Source organism: Muntiacus reevesi, chromosome 1 (assembly GCF_963930625.1).
Source record: "Muntiacus reevesi chromosome 1, mMunRee1.1, whole genome shotgun sequence".
Taxonomy (NCBI): domain Eukaryota; kingdom Metazoa; phylum Chordata; class Mammalia; order Artiodactyla; family Cervidae; genus Muntiacus; species Muntiacus reevesi.
Window position 1 is genome coordinate 194,794,485 of NC_089249.1, and position 17,123 is coordinate 194,811,607.

The 17,123-nt window shown below is 53.3% G+C and overlaps 1 protein-coding gene across 1 annotated transcript; it reads left to right on the forward strand.

Annotated features, from left to right (window-relative positions):
- Positions 1–8,910: 8,910 nt before the first annotated feature.
- Positions 8,911–16,847, forward strand: CNN1 (calponin 1). Its single transcript, XM_065932870.1, has 7 exons — positions 8,911–9,068; positions 11,091–11,212; positions 14,695–14,761; positions 14,902–15,039; positions 15,227–15,337; positions 15,815–15,961; positions 16,054–16,847. Exons 1-7 carry the CDS (start codon positions 9,006–9,008, stop codon positions 16,297–16,299), a joined length of 894 nt encoding a protein of 297 aa, XP_065788942.1. The 5' UTR covers positions 8,911–9,005; the 3' UTR covers positions 16,300–16,847.
- Positions 16,848–17,123: the final 276 nt, after the last annotated feature.

Below are 17,123 nucleotides of genomic sequence, written 5' to 3' on the forward strand. Positions count from 1 at the left end.
AATAGAAAGGTGGAAAGTCCTTGGTCCCGCCTCGAAAGGAGGCAAACGCCACCTTTAAGTAGGTCAACAGCACGGAGGACTTAGGAGTTTGCTTCGGGAAGGAGTGACTGAGCAGTGCGAAGCTGAACTTGGGGGTGAGGGGAGGGGTGGGGGAGTAAGGGGCGGAGGTGTGTGTTTGTGAATACAACTGGGCGGCCCCAGTTTTCCCACCTGAAATGTGGGAATGAAATATTAAAGGTGGAAGTGATGTGGATTCCTTCACTTGTTCAACAAATATTTGAGCCAGACGCTGAGTTTTCAACATTAGCATTAGTGACGGAGATGTGCTTGTGCATGCTAAGACGCTTCAGTTGTTGTCCCACTCTGTGAACCCTATGGATTGCAGCCCACCAGGCTCTTCTGTCCGTGGGATTTCCCAGGCAAGAATACTGGAGGGGGTTACCACTTCCTTCTCCCAGGGATCTTCCCGACCCAAGTATCAAACCCGTGTGTCTTACGTCTAACCTGCATTGGCAGGCGGGTTCTTTACCACTAGCGCCACCTGGGAAGCTCAAGTGCGGACAGGCTGTTAATCTAGTTTCGTGGGTCTGGGCTAGTGCTTACTCCATCTGTGCCTGGATTGTCTCACTCCTGAAACGGGCCAATTATAATAACCTTATAGGGTTGTTTGTTTGAGATTTAATTGAGTTTATCTATGCAAACAGCGATATAAGAGTATGCGGGTTTTTTTGGGGTATTAAATTTTTTTTTTTTTTTTTGCTGCACCATACTGGCGTGTGGATCTTAGTTCCCCTACCAGGGATCAAACCCATGCCCCCTGCAGTGGAAGCTTGGACCTCCAGTCCTAACCACTGGACCACCAGAGGATCCCCTATGCTATTGTTATTACAGGAGACTCACCTTAACATGGGGCTTTCCTGATGGCTCAGTGCTATAGAATCTGCCTGCCTACACATGAGATACGGGTTCCCTGGGTAGGGAAGATCTCCTGGAGGAGGAAATGGCAATCCACTTCAGTATTCTTGCTGGGGAAATCCCATGGACAGAAGAGTCTGGCGGGCTACAGTCTATGAGGTTGCAAAGAGTCAGAAATGATTGAGCACGTGTGCACATGTACACACACACACACACACACACACACACACACACACACACACACACACAGGGTACAAGGGGCAACTGCAAAGGCCCCTTATGACTGGCTGGAATGAACAGGGGCATATGAGGAGGTCACAGTGGTGTGAGGGGCTCCTGGGCTGCCCCCAGAAAGCCCTGGTTTTAGGCTGTTAATAACCCAAATAGATTAGCTCAAAATAAGGGGGGTTGGCAGTAGCAGAGGCTCCCGGACAGGACAGTTCTCCGCTCCCATAAAGCCAATTTTGCAAGCCCTTGGCCTCCATGAATCAGGGCGCAGACAGGGGGACAGAAAGATGCAGCCATCCTTAGCATGCCTCAGAGACTCTGCGCAGCCGCAGAACATCTGTCTCACCAAGATTCCTGTGATTGGCCAACCTAAGAGGGGCTGCAGCCAATCAACTGCCGGTCCAGGAGGGCTGGCCCCCCCCCCCCCACCTCCCAGCACGTTGACAGCCACGTGGGCAACCGCTGGGAGTACTACTGCCCTCTGCTGGGCATGCCAAGCCCTGAGTAGATGGAGTTCGCTCTGCTCAGCTGGGCTGTGGGTGAAGAAGGCTCGAGTCGGCGGGCGGTGGTGGGGTCATTAATGTGGTCACAGCCTTAACTGCCCTCTGTGTTTCTCTTCCTCCTGAGGCAGATGCAGCTTTCCTTATTTATCCTTCCAGAAGTAGTTGATTCAAACACAGGCATTTATACATATATTTTGTTATTTTTTAAAAACACAGAGCACAATAGTATGTGTGAAGCCCTTATGTAGACCCTTAAACATGCAGTTCTCAAAATAACTTGAAGAAAATAGCAGCTTCGAAGTGGAGGATCCTGGCAGGCATCACTTTAACCAAGGGACCAACATTAACATCACCAGCAATGAGTCATAGTGACATCATTAGCCCTTGGTATGGGAAAGGAACATCACTTTTCTGGTATGCTTTCCAGTAATCTAAAATATCCAGTCTAATCAAGAAAAACCAAACTGAAAGCCTACAAAATTACTGACCAGTACTCTTCAAAAGTGTCAAGGTCCGGGAAGACTGAGGGACTATCACAGGCAAATGAGTCTAAGAAGATATGACAACTAAACGCAATGAGGGACCCTGGAGTGGGTACTGAAACAGAACATGAGTTAAAAAAAACTGGAGAAATCCAAACCAAGTCTGTAGTTTATTAATAGTATTATACCAAGTTTAGTTTCTTAGTGTTGATAAATGTACTATGGTTATGTAAGATGTTAACAGCCGGGGCAGCAGGGTGAAGGGCATTTGGGAACTCTCTGTGCTATTTTTTGCAACTTTTCTGTAAACCTAAAATTATCTCCAAATAAAAAATTAAGAACAGGGCTTCCCTGGTGGTCCAGTGGACTCCGCACTTCCACTGCAGGGGGCACAGGTTTGATCCCTGGTGGAGAAGTTCCACATGTCTTGCAGTGCAGCGAAACAAACAAAAACAAAAAAACAAAAGTTAAAAACAAACAGGACTACTGAAGCAGGCACTATTAATATACCCATTTTCCAGAGGAGGAAACTGAGGCACAGAGAGGTTAAGACTCCTGTCCTAGGTCACACAGCCAGTAACCACCAGGGCATGTCCCAAACCCATGGAATATGGATCCAGAGCCCCAACCCCCCACAACCCTTAACCACAGCACCATAGTGCCTTTCTTTTATTGAAACAAAGTGCTCTTATTCTGCCATCATCTTTGACACTCACCTGTTCCCTGTTGACAGGTCTACTGTGTGACTTGTTTTTAAAAGGTGCCTGAAAAAAATTACTTCACACCTACACATATTCGTTGTTAAGAATATTCTAAAAAAGAGATTTAGTGGCTCAAAAAATATATTAGATAGTCAGGGCTTTCCAGAAAAGCAGAACCAATAGAAAAAAATATATATGTATTTATATTGAGTTGGCCAAAAAGTTCATACGAGAAATCCGAATGAACATCTTGGTCAACCAAATGTATATATATGAGAGAGAGGAAGAGAGACAGATTTATTATGTGGCTATAGACTAAAGATCTGCAGTTGGCAAGTTGGAGACCCAGGAGAATAGATGACATAGTTCAAGTCCAAGAACAAAGGTCTGAGAACCTGGAGAGCCAACAGTATAAGTTCCAGTCTGAGAACTGGCAGGCAGCCTTGACCCAAGAAAAACTGATGTCTCAGTCTAAAGGCAGGAAAAGAACCATGTCCCAGTTCAAGGCAGTTGGGCAGGAAGAGTTCCTTCTTACTGGATGGAGGCGGTGGGGAGATCAGACGTTTTGTTCTATTCGAGCTTCCAACTGATCGGAGGAAGTCCATCCAAATCGAGGAGGGCAATCTGTTTTACTCAGTCTGCAAATTCAAATATTAATCTCATCCAAAAACACCCTCATAGGCACACCCAGAGTATTTGACCAAGTATCTGGGCACCCCCTGGCCCAACTGACCTGACATGTAAAATCAGTCACCAGAAAAGGTAAGGACACTTATCATTTTGAAAGCTATGGACAAACTGCCACACCTATCAATGATGTTCCCTAAGTCTCCCAGCATTGTGTGTTGTCAGGTGTTATGATTTTTGCCAATCTGGTCCACTTTTTAAAAAAGGTCTCTTAGGGACTCCCTGGCTTCTCAGGTGGCACTAGTGGTAAAGAACCCACCTGCCAGTGCAGGAGATGTAAGAGTCACAGTTTTGGTCTCTGGGTGGGGAAGATCCCCTGGAGAAGGAAATGCAACCCACTTGAGTATTCTTGCCTGGGGAATCCCATGGACAGAGGAGCCTGGTGGGCTACAGTCCATAGGGACTTCCTTGGTGGTCCAGTGGCTAATACTCCATGCTCCTAATGCAGGGTTCCATTTCCGATCAGGGAACTAGATCCTGCATGCAGCAACTAAAAGATCACGCATACCTCAAGGAAATCAAGCATGCCACAACTAAGTAAATAATACTAAAAAAGAAAGAAAGAAAAGAAAAGCTCTCTTGTTCAATCAGATGCTTTTCCTACAAAACATCTTCTTGCAAAGTTCAAGGCTGGACAAGGGAGTCGGCAACTGTAGAAAGGCCTGGGATAACCCCAGCCTGTGCCCCAATCCTCTTTACCCTCCAGCTGGTCTTCTGGGGAGAGCTGGAATGAAAATGAAAAGGGGACCCCATCTCAACTGTCCTCAGTCCAAGAGGATCTGGGCAATTATGCCCTTCCTTTGTGAGTGGTTAAGCACCAACATTTCAAATTCGTGTGGGTTCGAGTCCTGGCTCACTGATTTTAATTCCATTTACTCAGCATTGTTTGCTGTGTGCAAACCCTCTCCTGGTTATTAGGGATAAAACAGTGAACAAAACAAGCAAATCTCTGCCTTCGTGGACTTTCTGTGCTTGCAGGATGAGAGGTAACCAGCAAGAAGGAGATGACAAGTAAAAGAAAGTAAGAAATGGAGATAAAGAGCAGGGGCGGGGGGGGGGGCTTCTTTTTAAATTTTGGGCTGCGCTGTGTCTTCGTAGCTCCTCAGGCTTTTCTCTAGTTGCGATGAGCAGGGGCTACTCTCTAGTTGCAGCATGTAGGTTTCTTATTGCTGTGGCCTCTCTTATTGCAGAGCACGGGCTCTAGGGCGTGTGGGCTTCCGTAGCTGTGGCCTTTGGGCTTAGCTGCATCTTGGGCATGCGGGATCTCATTTCCCTGACCAGGGATCGAACCCGTGTCCCCTGCATTGGAAGGCAGATTCTACACTGGACCACCAGGGAAGGCTGGGCAGGGGGTGGGGTGGGGGGCTTTTTAAAATCACTTATTCAAACGGAAGGTTTTATGGAGGTGAACATACCCACTGCCGGGTGCAAACTCTTAATGGAACAGCATCCTCCTTGCCCATCTTCTCACAGTCCGGGGGTGGGCAATGCTATTATTTTAGAGCAGGTGATCAGGGAGGGCCTCTCTGAAGAGGGGACAGCTGAGCAGAGGAAATGAGGGAGAGGGCACACTGGCATCTTGTGGAAATGGGTCCAGATGGAAGGGACTACAAAGCTGAGAGCATGCTTGGGCACCTAAGAAATACCCGTGGAAGGATCTGGAAGCAGCAGGAGCAGTGTGACCCTGACTCTGTGTTTCCAATGCAACGGGTTCGGATTTGATTCCTGGTAGGGAACTAAGATCCCACATGCTGCGAGGCAAAGAAAAAAAAAGCATCTAAGACTTTCCACCCCAAGAGGGTGGAAATGACATTTAGTGAAATTTTAATCTTAAATCTCACTTAAGAGATTAAATCTCTTAAATGAGGTTGTGCCTGGAAGGGTGCCTGGCATGGAGTGAGCCCTCCAGAAACAGAAGCCATTTGGGGAGGGGAAAATTAGGTGCGGCTGGCAGACCCAGGACTGCCAAGATAGGCAAGTGTAGGGAGTAAGGGCTGAGTCTCCTGGAGACAGGAACAGAGGTGTGTGTGTGAGACAGTCCTGACAGAAAGTTTCTAGGATCTCCTAAGATTAAGGAAAGACAGAACTTTTCTTTCATGACAGTTCTGGGACTCTTCTGGCAACTATGACTTACAAAACCCATCCTTCCCATTTAGGTGGGAAACTGAGGCACAGAGGGGCTGCTGGCCTGGGAAGCGCCACCTAGGAGCTGAGTAGGGGGGCTGCACCCCGAGCGGCCAGTGATGAGAGAGTCCTCTAGGACTGGGGCCTCAGTCCCCTCTCTCCGCCTCTAGCCCCATCCATTAGACAGAGGCAGGGACACAGGAAAAACGGTGACCGAGAGGCGTGAAACAGAAACAGAGACACAAAGACGGAGAGATGATAGAGGAGACATGGGGACAGAGAGAGAGAGTGAGACAGGCAAATTCATAGGGACTCAGAGACAAAGGCTGTGACAGAAAAAGGCTAGGCGACGCAGAGAAACGGATAGAGAACGACCAAAAGACACAGCAAGAGCTAAAGGCAGCGACTCAGAACTGGAGGGACAAATAGACCCAAAACGGAATGCCCCCTAGGGAGACCCCGGGCTGCCCCGTCTGGGGGGCTGCCAAGTGCTCCCCCACCCCGCCCCCGTCGTGCCTGGGCCGTGACTTCAGAGCCGGCGCGGATTCTATAAATGGCCAAGCGGCCGCGGGCTGGGGGCGGGGCCGAGTGAGTCAGCGCGTGGCGTCATCGCTGCCCCGACGCCGCCAGGCCCCGCCTCCACCCTCCTGATCCGCCAGGGGGCGCCGGCCCCGAGGTCGGCCGAGTCTTCGCATGCGCGGTAGCGCCCTGTGGCCCGCCGAGGGCCGCTCAGCTTGGGCAGGGTCTCCGAATCCGCGCGGAGGAATCCTCGTTCCACCACCCTCGAGCTCTGTGACTGAGGGCAGTTGGCATCACCTCTCTGTGCATCGTTTAGACCTCACATCATACGGCTGCTGTGAGGAATGAGTTAACAGATCCAAAGCACTCAATACTTAGTAGTCGTTAGCTACATTTTATGTATTACAGCATTATCTTCAACATACCATTACACTCCATCAACTTGTTCTTAGTTGCTTTAGCTCCGGGGGTCTCAAATGAGAGCGATATGCCGCCACCCCCTCCCACCGCCATACTGTTCCCAGAGACCCTTGGCAACCTCTGGAGACATTTCTGTTTTGGGGGGAGGGGGTGCAAGGAGACTTCCCTGGTGGTCCGGTGGTTAAAACTCTGTGCTTCCACTGCAGGGGGCACGGGTTCGATCCCTGGTGAGCAACTAAGATCCCACATGCCCCGCAATGCAGCCGAAAGAAGAGAAGACTTTGGAAGTTCTACAATGCCCAGGACAGCACCCTCTCCCCCCCACCCCCGCCCCCCCAACTGTGAATTATCCAGTCTGGATGTCAACAGTACCAAAATTGAGAAACCCTGCCTTAGCCGTATAGCATTAGGGGCAGAGGCCCTGGTTCAGACTCTGCTCTGCCACTAGCGAGCTTTGATACTGGGAAAGGAAGTCCACACTCCGTGCCACAGTTTCCCCATGTGAAAAGTGTATCTAATAATAGCAACATCCACTTCTGAGGGTGTGATGAGGTATGACACATATGCAGCACTTGGGCCAGGGTCTGACATAAGGGCTCTTTTCCTATTAGTACATCATGACTGTGCCCTTAGCATGTAGCCAGCAAATTGCTGTCCTTAACATATCATGTGTATGATACATCACAGTTTGCAGGCATTTTATTCAAGTGTCACTTTTGCTGTTGGTGGTGGTGTTCAGTCACTCAGTCATGTCATACTCTCTGCAACCTCATGGGCTGCGGCACACCAGGCTCCTCTGTCCTCCACTATCTCCCAGAATTTGCCCAAATTCATGTCCATTGAGTCTGTGATGCCACCCAACCATCTCATCTTCTGTCACCTCCTTCTCCTCCTGCTCTCAATCTTTCCCAGCATCGGTGTCTTTTCCGATGAGTCAGCTCTTCGCATCAGGTGGCCAAAGTATTGGAGCTCCAGCTTCAGCATCAGTCCTTCCAATGAATATCCAGGGTTGATTTCCTTTAGGATTGACTGGTTTGATCTCCTTGCAGTCCATAGAGCTCTCAAGAGTCTTCTCCAGCACCACAGTTGGAACATGCTCTAAACCTACATGGTATGATGTGGGCATGTCATCCACCCCTGTGGTCCAGGGGTGAGACCTGGCCAGGCAAAGTTGCTGACAAGTGTTCATTCCAGGCCAGCCTGGCTTGAACAGAGATATGTGGGGGTGCCCCTGGCCTGGAACCACTAACACAGCCACTCCGTGGTTCAGATGGCCCACATGTGGATGTGTAGGGTAGGAGCCAGGATCTCTGCTTCCCCAGATCATTTTGAGGGGCTGGAGAGGACAGAAGTGGGGTGCCAGATTCTCAGCAGAAATACTGCTACTTCCTCAGTCTCTCTGTACCAGGCTCTGCCCTAGACATGTCAGAGGCATTATTTCTTCTTCTTCTTCCTGTGGTTTTTTTTTTTTTTTGGGGGGGGGGGGGGCGGGCGTACCCTGTGGCGTAAGAATCTCCCTGACCAGGCACTGAACCTGTGCCACCTGCAATGGAATCATGGAGTCTTCTACTGGACTGCCAGGGAATTCCCAGGCATTATTTCTTCTGATCCTCTCTACACTCTCCTGAGCACTATCATTAGTCCATTTTCCAGATGTGGCAACAGGGGCTTAGAGAGGACTGGCCTACATTTATAGACTGCTGGTGTCTGGACTTAAATCCAGGGTGGCACTCATAAACTACCACAGGTGGTAGTCCTGCCTCAAGACTGGTGAGCAGTGAAGAGCGATGACCTCAGAGACCTGGAGAGATGGCCTCAGAGACAGACAAATAGAAATTAAGAGACCCAGCTGAAGGCCCAGTAAACAGGGGAGAGTGGGGCAAGGTTGGTCTGTGTCTGGCCAAGCAACTGAAAGTGAAAAGTGTAGGTCACTCCATCATGTCCAACTCTTTGTGACCCCATGGACTGTAGCCTGTGGTGGCTCCTCTGTCCATGGAACTCTCCAGGCAAGAATACCAGAGTGGGTTGCCATTTCCTCCTCCAGGGGGTCTTCCAGACCCAGGGATCAAACCTAGGTCTCCTGCAGTGCAGGCAGATTCTTTGCCGTCTGAGCCACCAGGGAAGCCCCTGGCCAAGCAAACCCCACCCCCCCAAAAGAAAGAATAACCCAGGCCGCCCCCCTAGGTGGAAACAATGACACAATCAGCTCCCAATACCAAGGCCCTGACATCACGAAGGGGGGGTGGCCGAGGTGGGGGGTGCCCCGCCCCTTGGCAGGTCCCTACGGCCAATGGGACGGGCTTGGAAGAGGCCCGGGCCGCCTCCAGAGCTTCAAAAACGTGTGAGGAGGGAAGAGGGTGCAGACGGAGCTTCAGCTGCTGCCACCAGCCCCAACGCGCTGCCACCGCCACCCACCATCAACCAGCATGTCGTCCGCTCACTTCAACCGAGGCCCCGCCTACGGGCTGTCAGCTGAGGTCAAGAACAAGGTAGGGCTGGAGGGCCTCCCACCCCAGCCTGGCCCACTTGCCCTGCCAGGCCAGAGGCCCGGCTCTTGGGGTTCCCTGGACCCCCTTCTTGCCTGTCCCAAGTGACTTGGAACCTGAGACAGAAAAAGGACCAATATGGGGAGGGGGCTGCCTACCTCCTTGGCCTGAGCATCTCAAAGCCCTCAGCTATACTGTTGGGGTGTAAATGGGGCATGGGCACGCAGGCGCTCACAGGTAAACTGAGGCGGTGGGTCCACTGGGAAAACCCTGCCTGATCAGGGTTCCCTGTTAACCTCTTTGCTTCTGGGGAGCGGAGGAAAGACTTGATTTTGCACACTCCTGATCTGACTTTGGGGGTGTGCTCCAGAGCTGGGGTTCCTGGGAGGTGAGGCCTCAAAGTGTGGGAAGCTGTGAAGGAAAGGGAGACAGCTGGGGAGGGGCAGAGGGTGGGCATTAAGGACACAGCGGGATCTCCTGATTTTGGAGCTGAGAAGACACATGGCTTTCATGCTATGATGGGTAAACTGAGGTTCAGAGAGGGGAGGCAAGTCTCTCAGGTCCTATATAAGGGAGGTGAAGAATTGGGCCCTTGAACTTGCTCCCTCCCCCACATCAAAATGGGGTTAGCGTCTCCAGGGCTGCAAATTTGAAGTCTCCAGCCCACTGGAACGCTCCCATGAGCGCTGCTAGGGGAATAATCTCTGTCCCATTTAACAGAAGGGAACACTGAGCCTCGGGTTGCCTGTTCCACAGGCAGAAAGGGAGGAGCTGGGATTGGGAACTCGGGTCGGGGGGATTCGCGGGACTGGAGGAGGGGGCAGGTGGGGGGCGAGTGCTCGGGCGGGAGACGGAACCCAGCGCCGCGCCCCCCCTTCCCCCAGCGCCGGCCCCAGAGCCGTGCGGAGCCGCCGCGCCATATAAGGCGGCCTCGGGAGCCCGGCCCGCGGGGCCGCGCTATATAAGGGCCGGTTTGCTTTATAAAGCCGGGCTGGTGGGGAGGGGGGCGGCAGGGGCCGGGGCCAGGTGAGGGGGCCGCCCCTCCTCCTTCCCTCCCCCCAGGAGAAAGGGCAGCCGGGTCCCCCAGGGGCCGGGAGCCAGTTCTGGGCTGGGGTGGAGGGTTCTGGAAATACGGAGAGGGTTTAAAGTAGGAGAGGAGAGGAGGGAGAGACGCAGACAGATTCTGGAAGCCTGAGACTTGAGATAGACGGATGGGGGAGGGCTAGCCTGGAGTGACACAAGACGGAGACTGGGATGCAGAGGCGGAGAGAGGGCCGAGTCCTCCGCCCCCACCCCTAACCCCCATCAGAAGCAGGGAACCTGGAGTCGGAGAGACAGAGACCCAGGAAAGCGGAGATGGATGAACCACGAGCCCCACCCCCAGCCAGACAGGCAGAGATGGGGACAGGATGACAGGGCCAAGGAAGGAGCTGGGAGAGAGAGACTGAGGACATCCTGCGATGGGGGAGAGAGAGAAATACAGACATGCATGGGGCCCGGAGTGAGATAAAGACAGACCCTCGCCCCCAGCCCGAGGGGGAGCCCCAGCGCTGAGGGCCTGGAGAGACGCTGAGACAGGGATGTGAGACAGACCAGTCCCCAGCAAGGCCGCACACGGGGCACCTACTTTGGGCTCCTCCTCCCCTGCCTGAAGCATCCAGGAGAGGGAGGGGGCAGGGCCAGGGGAAGCTAAGCCCCAAGTTTGGTCCGGAGGGGGAGCCAAGAGGCCAGGCACCGCCCCCCACCCAGCTCTGAGTATCTCGCTCTCCACCCCTTAGACCGTGTTCTCTGGTGCCAAACCTCAGAATGCCTGGAATGGCCCCCTGGGCAGGTGCCACTTCAACCCTGGTCCTCAGCACCCCCCCACTCCCCGCCACCCCCCTCCATTGGACGCTGGGACAGAATTGCCTTAGTTGGGAAGGGATGAAGGAAGAGATCAGGACTAGGGAGCCTTGGATTGGGCCATGGAGCCAGCCCTCCTCCCCGGGTGTCCTCACCATTCTCTCTCTGCCCCCTACCCCCCAGCTGGCCCAGAAGTATGACCACCAGCGGGAGCAGGAGCTCCGAGAGTGGATCGAGGGGGTGACGGGGCGCCGCATCGGCAACAACTTCATGGACGGCCTCAAGGACGGCATCATTCTTTGCGAGTGAGTGGGGGCAATTGTGGCCCACCTGGGCTGCCCCCCCAACCCCTCATCTCGACTCCCTGAACCCTTCAAAATGACCATGAGCTCAGAGCTTGGACATTTGATACCTGACACCTCCAAACAGAACTCTGAGGTGGCAGATAATCATTGTACCCATTTAACAGTAAAGTAAACAGAGGCCCAGTTAGGTAAAGCATGTCACCCAAAGTCCCACACTGTGCCAACAGAAATGACTTCAGAACCTAGAGTCTGAACTGTCAGGCACACAGGGCAGCCGCATTTATTGTCTCCGGAGTCCCAAGAAACGGAGGTCACAGCTAAAAGGCACCGAGCCACATCCCCCCTGGAGAAGGAAATGGCAACCCGCTCCAGTATTCTTTCTTGCCTGGAAAACCTCATGGACAGAAGAGCCTTGTGGACTATAGTCCATGGGGTCTCAAAGAGTTGGACATGACTTAGGAACTGAGTGCATACACCTGAGGGATGTGCCACAATAATTTCAGTGGGTCCTGATTTTCTCCTCCTCTCAAAACCTAATCACCAAGAGAGAGGCCAGCCCTCACAGCTCCCAAGCCCTGACTCTAGATTCTACTTTCTAGATTTCACCACAATCCTATTTCTGGGTAGGAACCCTGAGTCCAGCCCAGGTCTTGTCTGCATCTCTGAGTCTGACCCAGGGCAAGGTAGCCATGTGGGCCAGAGGTTGTGCTTAGGAATCTTCCAGAAGCTTCCCAAAGTCACCTTGTTACCAAGCCCTAGCTTCTAGAAAGGGAGAGACCGGGGGATGCTCTTCAACCATATCCAAGGAATGGGGGGATGGTTTGGTGTCCCAGGCCTTAAAGAGTGCAGAGCCACCCACCTGTTTATGGAGGAGGTGCATTTATGGAGCGCCTGCTGTGTGCCAGGCAGGTATAGGCACTGGGGATAGTGAACAAAACAGACTCGACTTGGGGCGCATACAGAACTTTAGTCCTGCTGGAGATGATTGAACAAATAATTGATGAAATAATCATATATGGGCCTGTGGTGGGAAGTACCATGGGGAAAAGTCAAGCTGGGAAGGATGGGGGGTTGGGCAGAGGAATGAAATGTTGCTGCTTTGTACAGAATGGCCTGAAGGTCATTCTGAAAAGGTGGCATTGGAGCAGAATCTCCAATGAAGTGAGGGAAGTTGCTGCTGGGGCATCTTAGGGAAGAGTGGGCCAGGTAGAGGGGACAGCAAGTGCAAAGGCGCCCTGGGGTGGGAACATGCCTTATGGGTTCAAGGATGCTGAAGAGGCTGGAGTGACCAGGGAAAGTGGAGGGAGTTAGCTGGGGGCCAGATGATGCAGGGTCTCTGTGTCATTCATGCTAAGGAGTTAGGCTTTTATTCTCAAGGCATTGGGAGTGTTTGGAACTGGGTAGTAACTGGATTTTTTTTTTCTTTTTCAAGTTTCCAATATTTTAATTGGAGGATTATTACTTTAGGATTTTTTTAAAAATTGAAGTATAGTTGATTTACAGGCTTCCCAGTTGACACTAGTGGTAAAGAATCTGCCTGCTAATGCAGGAGACATAAGAGATGTGGTTTTGATCCTTGGGTTGGGAAGATCCCCTGGAGGAGGAAATGGCACCATACTCCAGTGTTCTTGCTGGGAGAATCCCATGGACAGAGGAGCCTGGTGCTCTATAGTCCATGGGTTGCAAAGAGTCGGACACAGCTGAGCGCCTGAGCACATAGTTGATTTACAGTTGTGTTCATGTCTGTTGTACAGCAAAGTTAGACAAAGTCGTACTGTATAGCACAGAAAACTATTTAATATCCTACAATAAACCATAATGGAAATTTTGGGGACCACACTGCGCAGCTTGCAGGACCTTAGCTCCCCAATCAGGGATCAAACCCTGGCCTTGTGGGGTGAGAGTGTGTGGGTGCTCAGTCGCATCCGACTCTTTGGGACTCCATGGACTGTAGCCCGTCAGGCTCTTCTGTCCATGCAATTTTCCAGGCAAGAATACTGGAGTGGATTTCCATTTCCTCCTCCAGGGGATCTTCCTGACCCAGGAAGCAAACCTGAGTCTCCTGCATTTCCTGCATTGGCAGGCAGATTCTTTACCACTAGTGCCACCAGGGAAGCCCCTGGAATTGTTCTAAGAAGGGCATTTTAACTGTGGGGTGACAAGCATCTGGAGGGGATGAGATGGAAACTGGGAGCCCTCAGGGAGGTCATGGCAGGAGCCCAGGAGAGGGACAGCGGTGGCTCAGAGCAGGGTGGAGGTGGACTTCTGGAAGTCTTCAGGAGGCCGAGCCAAAGGAATTGCTGAGGGATTGGATGTGGGGTGAGAAAAAGGGAGAGGAGTGTCAAGGGCAATGGAGGGCTTTTAGTGAGCTGTGGAAGATGGAGGGAGTTCTGTAGGGGGAGGTGGGTATCAGGAGTCTTAGTGGAATGCATTTGTTTGAGACCCACATGTAGTGGGGAGATGAGCTTCCCTGGTCGCTCAGATAGTAAAGAATCCCTCTGTGATGCGGGATACCTGGGTTCCATCCCTGGGTTGGGAAGGTCCCCTGGAGGAGGGCATGGCCACCCATTCCAGTATTCTTGCCTGGAGAATCCATGGACAGAGGAGCCTGGTGGGCTACAGTCTATGGGGTTGCAAAGAGTCAGGCACAACTGAGCAAATATACTATTACTCCGTGGGGAGATGGAATGGAGAGTGGGAGGCGGGCTGCAGGCAGATTTGGGGGAGTCACTGGCATATGAAGGGCATTTAAAGTCGAGACTGGGGACTTCCTGGTGGTCCAGTGGCTAAGACTCCACACTCCCCATGCAGGGGGCCTGGGTTTCATCCTTGGTCAGGGAACTGGGTCCCACATGCCACAACTAAGAGTCTGCATACTGCAACTAAAAAAACAAAAAACTTCCCACATGCCACAACTAAGACCCAGCGCAGCCAAATAAGTAAAGTCAAGAGACTGAGTGAGATCACCAGGGTGATGGTGGCCTGAGAAGAGGCCCCAGTGCTGAGCTGTGGGCTCTCCCAGATGTAGTGGTTTGAATGAGAAAAGGAGTCTGGGGAATTCCCTGGCGATCAAGTGGTTAGGACTCAGAGCTTTGAACTTCTGAGGGCCCAGGTTCGATCCCTGGTCAGGGAACTAAGATCCTACAAGCCGTGCAGTGAGGCCAAAGGAAAATAAAAAAGAAAATGAAATTGAAACATGGTCACCAGTGAGGCGGGGGCACCCCAGAAGACTACTCTCCACCTCCCGTAGGGAGACTTTCTGACCAGAACAGGTCCAGCTTCCTGAGGCTGGTTTGCCATCTGGGTCCTGCCTGGGTGTTTGAGTGGTTTGTGGTGGGGCTGTCTCTGAGGTCAGACTGCAGTGGGAAACAGCAAAAAGTCTGGCGCCCCCTGATTGTCATCCTGACCTCTGGTCCCGCTGGACCGAGCTTGGATACGGGCAGCAGGGAGTCCCCTGCCTCAGCCCTCTCCCCTAATTGTAGGTTCATCAATAAGCTCCAGCCAGGCTCCGTGAAGAAAGTAAATGAGTCCACCCAGAACTGGCATCAGGTGAGCCCAGACTCTCTCAACTCTCTAGTCTCTTAACTCTCTGGCCCGTAGCCCCACCCACTTCCACCTGTAGCCCCGCCCACCTCCACCCAGCCCCGCCCACGCCCCCACACCCCTGACCGCTGCCGGCTCCCATCCAGCTGGAGAACATCGGCAACTTCATCAAGGCCATCACCAAGTACGGGGTGAAGCCCCACGATATCTTTGAGGCCAATGACCTGTTCGAGAACACCAACCACACGCAAGTGCAGTCCACCCTCCTGGCCCTGGCCAGCATGGTGAGTGTGGGTGACGGGTGGGCGCTCTGGGTTGGGATGTGGGTGGAGCTTCTTGTACCCCGCCCCCTGCGTGGTACTCCCACCCCAGTCCCTGCTTGGGTGGGAGAGGGAAAGCGGGTGCCTTTCAGGGTTTTCAGTGCAACTGTGTGGCCCACAGTCAGTCCCTGGCCCTCACCTCCCCACCCAGGCCAAGACGAAAGGGAACAAGGTGAACGTGGGAGTGAAATACGCGGAGAAGCAGGAACGGAAATTTGAGCCAGAAAAGCTAAGAGAAGGGCGGAACATTATCGGGCTGCAGGTATGGTCCTTTCCTCGCCTGGGTCTTGCTGATGAGCTCTGGTTGAGGAGGGCACCCTGGTCCCTGCAGGTTTTGGCGGGTTGCCGGGGTGGGGGGGGGGTACAGAATATGTGGCCTTTAGGAAACCCTATGCTTAGCATTTTCGGTACCCTAACTTACTCCTCTGACAGTCCTAGGGGGTGGGTACTGTTACCATCACACCCTTTATATAGATGGGAAAACCGAGGCCTGGAGGTTTGCGCATTTATTTGCGCATTTGCTAGGATTGCTCAGGTGATGAGTAGCTGAACCCTGGAAATCAGGCCACTTAGCAGTCATGTGACACACCTTCTCTGAGCCTCAGTTTCCAGTCTGTTGCCCCAGGGGGGTGGAAACAGGGCCTCACTAGAGGGCCATGTGTCTGCTGACATCAGTTGTGTCTGGTCACCCTCGGTGGGATCCTGTAACCACTGGGCGACTCTTCTCCTGGCTCCCTAGATGGGCACCAACAAGTTTGCCAGCCAGCAGGGCATGACGGCCTACGGCACCCGGCGCCACCTCTACGACCCCAAGCTGGGCACGGATCAGCCCCTGGACCAGGCCACCATCAGCCTGCAGATGGGCACCAACAAGGGAGCTAGCCAGGTGTGTTGTGGGGCAAGGGGGGCTGTGCGTGTGGCAGGCTGGTGGGGCTCTCGCGGTCCCCCACGGCCTGAACGTTGTGCTGCCCCTTGCAGGCCGGCATGACTGCACCAGGGACCAAGCGGCAGATCTTTGAGCCGGGGCTGGGCATGGAGCACTGTGACACGCTCAACGTCAGCCTGCAGATGGGCAGCAACAAGGGAGCTTCGCAGCGGGGCATGACGGTGTACGGGCTGCCCCGCCAGGTCTACGACCCCAAGTACTGCCTGACGCCTGAGTACCCTGAGCTGGGCGAGCCGGCCCACAACCACCACCCGCACAACTACTACAACTCCGCCTAGGGCCCCGGGCCTCCCGCCTTCCCCCAGGGAGGCTGGCTGCTGCTCTTGGCAGGGCCTGGCCCGGCCTGCCGACCCCTTACCCCTGCATGGCTCCTCTGGCTCCCTGGCACCTGCCTACAGGGTTAGCGTTTGGGGGGAGCAGAAGGGGGGGGCTGTGGAGAGGGGGCTCCTCCCTGGTGTGCTGCAGGGTCCAACATGGAGCTGGGTGTTCCCCACCCAAAGGATGCACTGAGCAAAGCTACCCCGCTGTCCCCCACTCCCCATAGATGGGTCCCCCCCCGCCAGGACAAGAAGCCCTCCCAAGCGAAGCCCCCAGAGCCCAGACTCGACCCCTCCCCACCCCATTCCCGCAGCAGGCGCAAACTGCATGCCCAGACCCCTGGCGGACACACGCGGTTTGGTTTGCAGCTGGCTTACGGGATGTGACAGCGGCGTTTGTGACGCGAGCACTTTCTTTTTCTACTTCACTGGAGCACAATAAATGGCTGTAAAATCACCCGAGGGGCCTCCCTTGTGGCTTGGTCAGTAAAGACTCTGCCTGCAATGTACGTGGACTCGGGTTTGATCTCTGGGTTGGGAAGATTCCCTGGAGAAGGGAATGGCTGCCCACTCCAATATTCTTGCCTGGAGAATTCCATGGACAGAGGAGCCTGGCAGGCTATATACTCCATGGGGTCGCAAAGAGTCAGACACGACTTAGCGACTAAACATCATCAACCATCAAAATCACCTGAGGACTTAGGGTTGCTCTGTCCCAGGGCCTGTGTGGCTGCCACGCATGCACAGGTACGCTCCATTTCCCGCACACACATCTGCACAGGTGC

Excerpts from the sequence above, each read along its gene's own strand:
- CNN1 (XM_065932870.1), top strand. The coding sequence starts at position 9,006 with ATGTCGTCCGCTCACTTCAACCGAGGCCCCGCCTACGGGCTGTCAGCT. Across the intron at positions 14,762-14,901 it reads CCACCCAGAACTGGCATCAG|CTGGAGAACATCGGCAACTT; the intron begins GTGAGCCCAGAC and ends GCTCCCATCCAG. Across the intron at positions 15,338-15,814 it reads GGAACATTATCGGGCTGCAG|ATGGGCACCAACAAGTTTGC; the intron begins GTATGGTCCTTT and ends CTGGCTCCCTAG.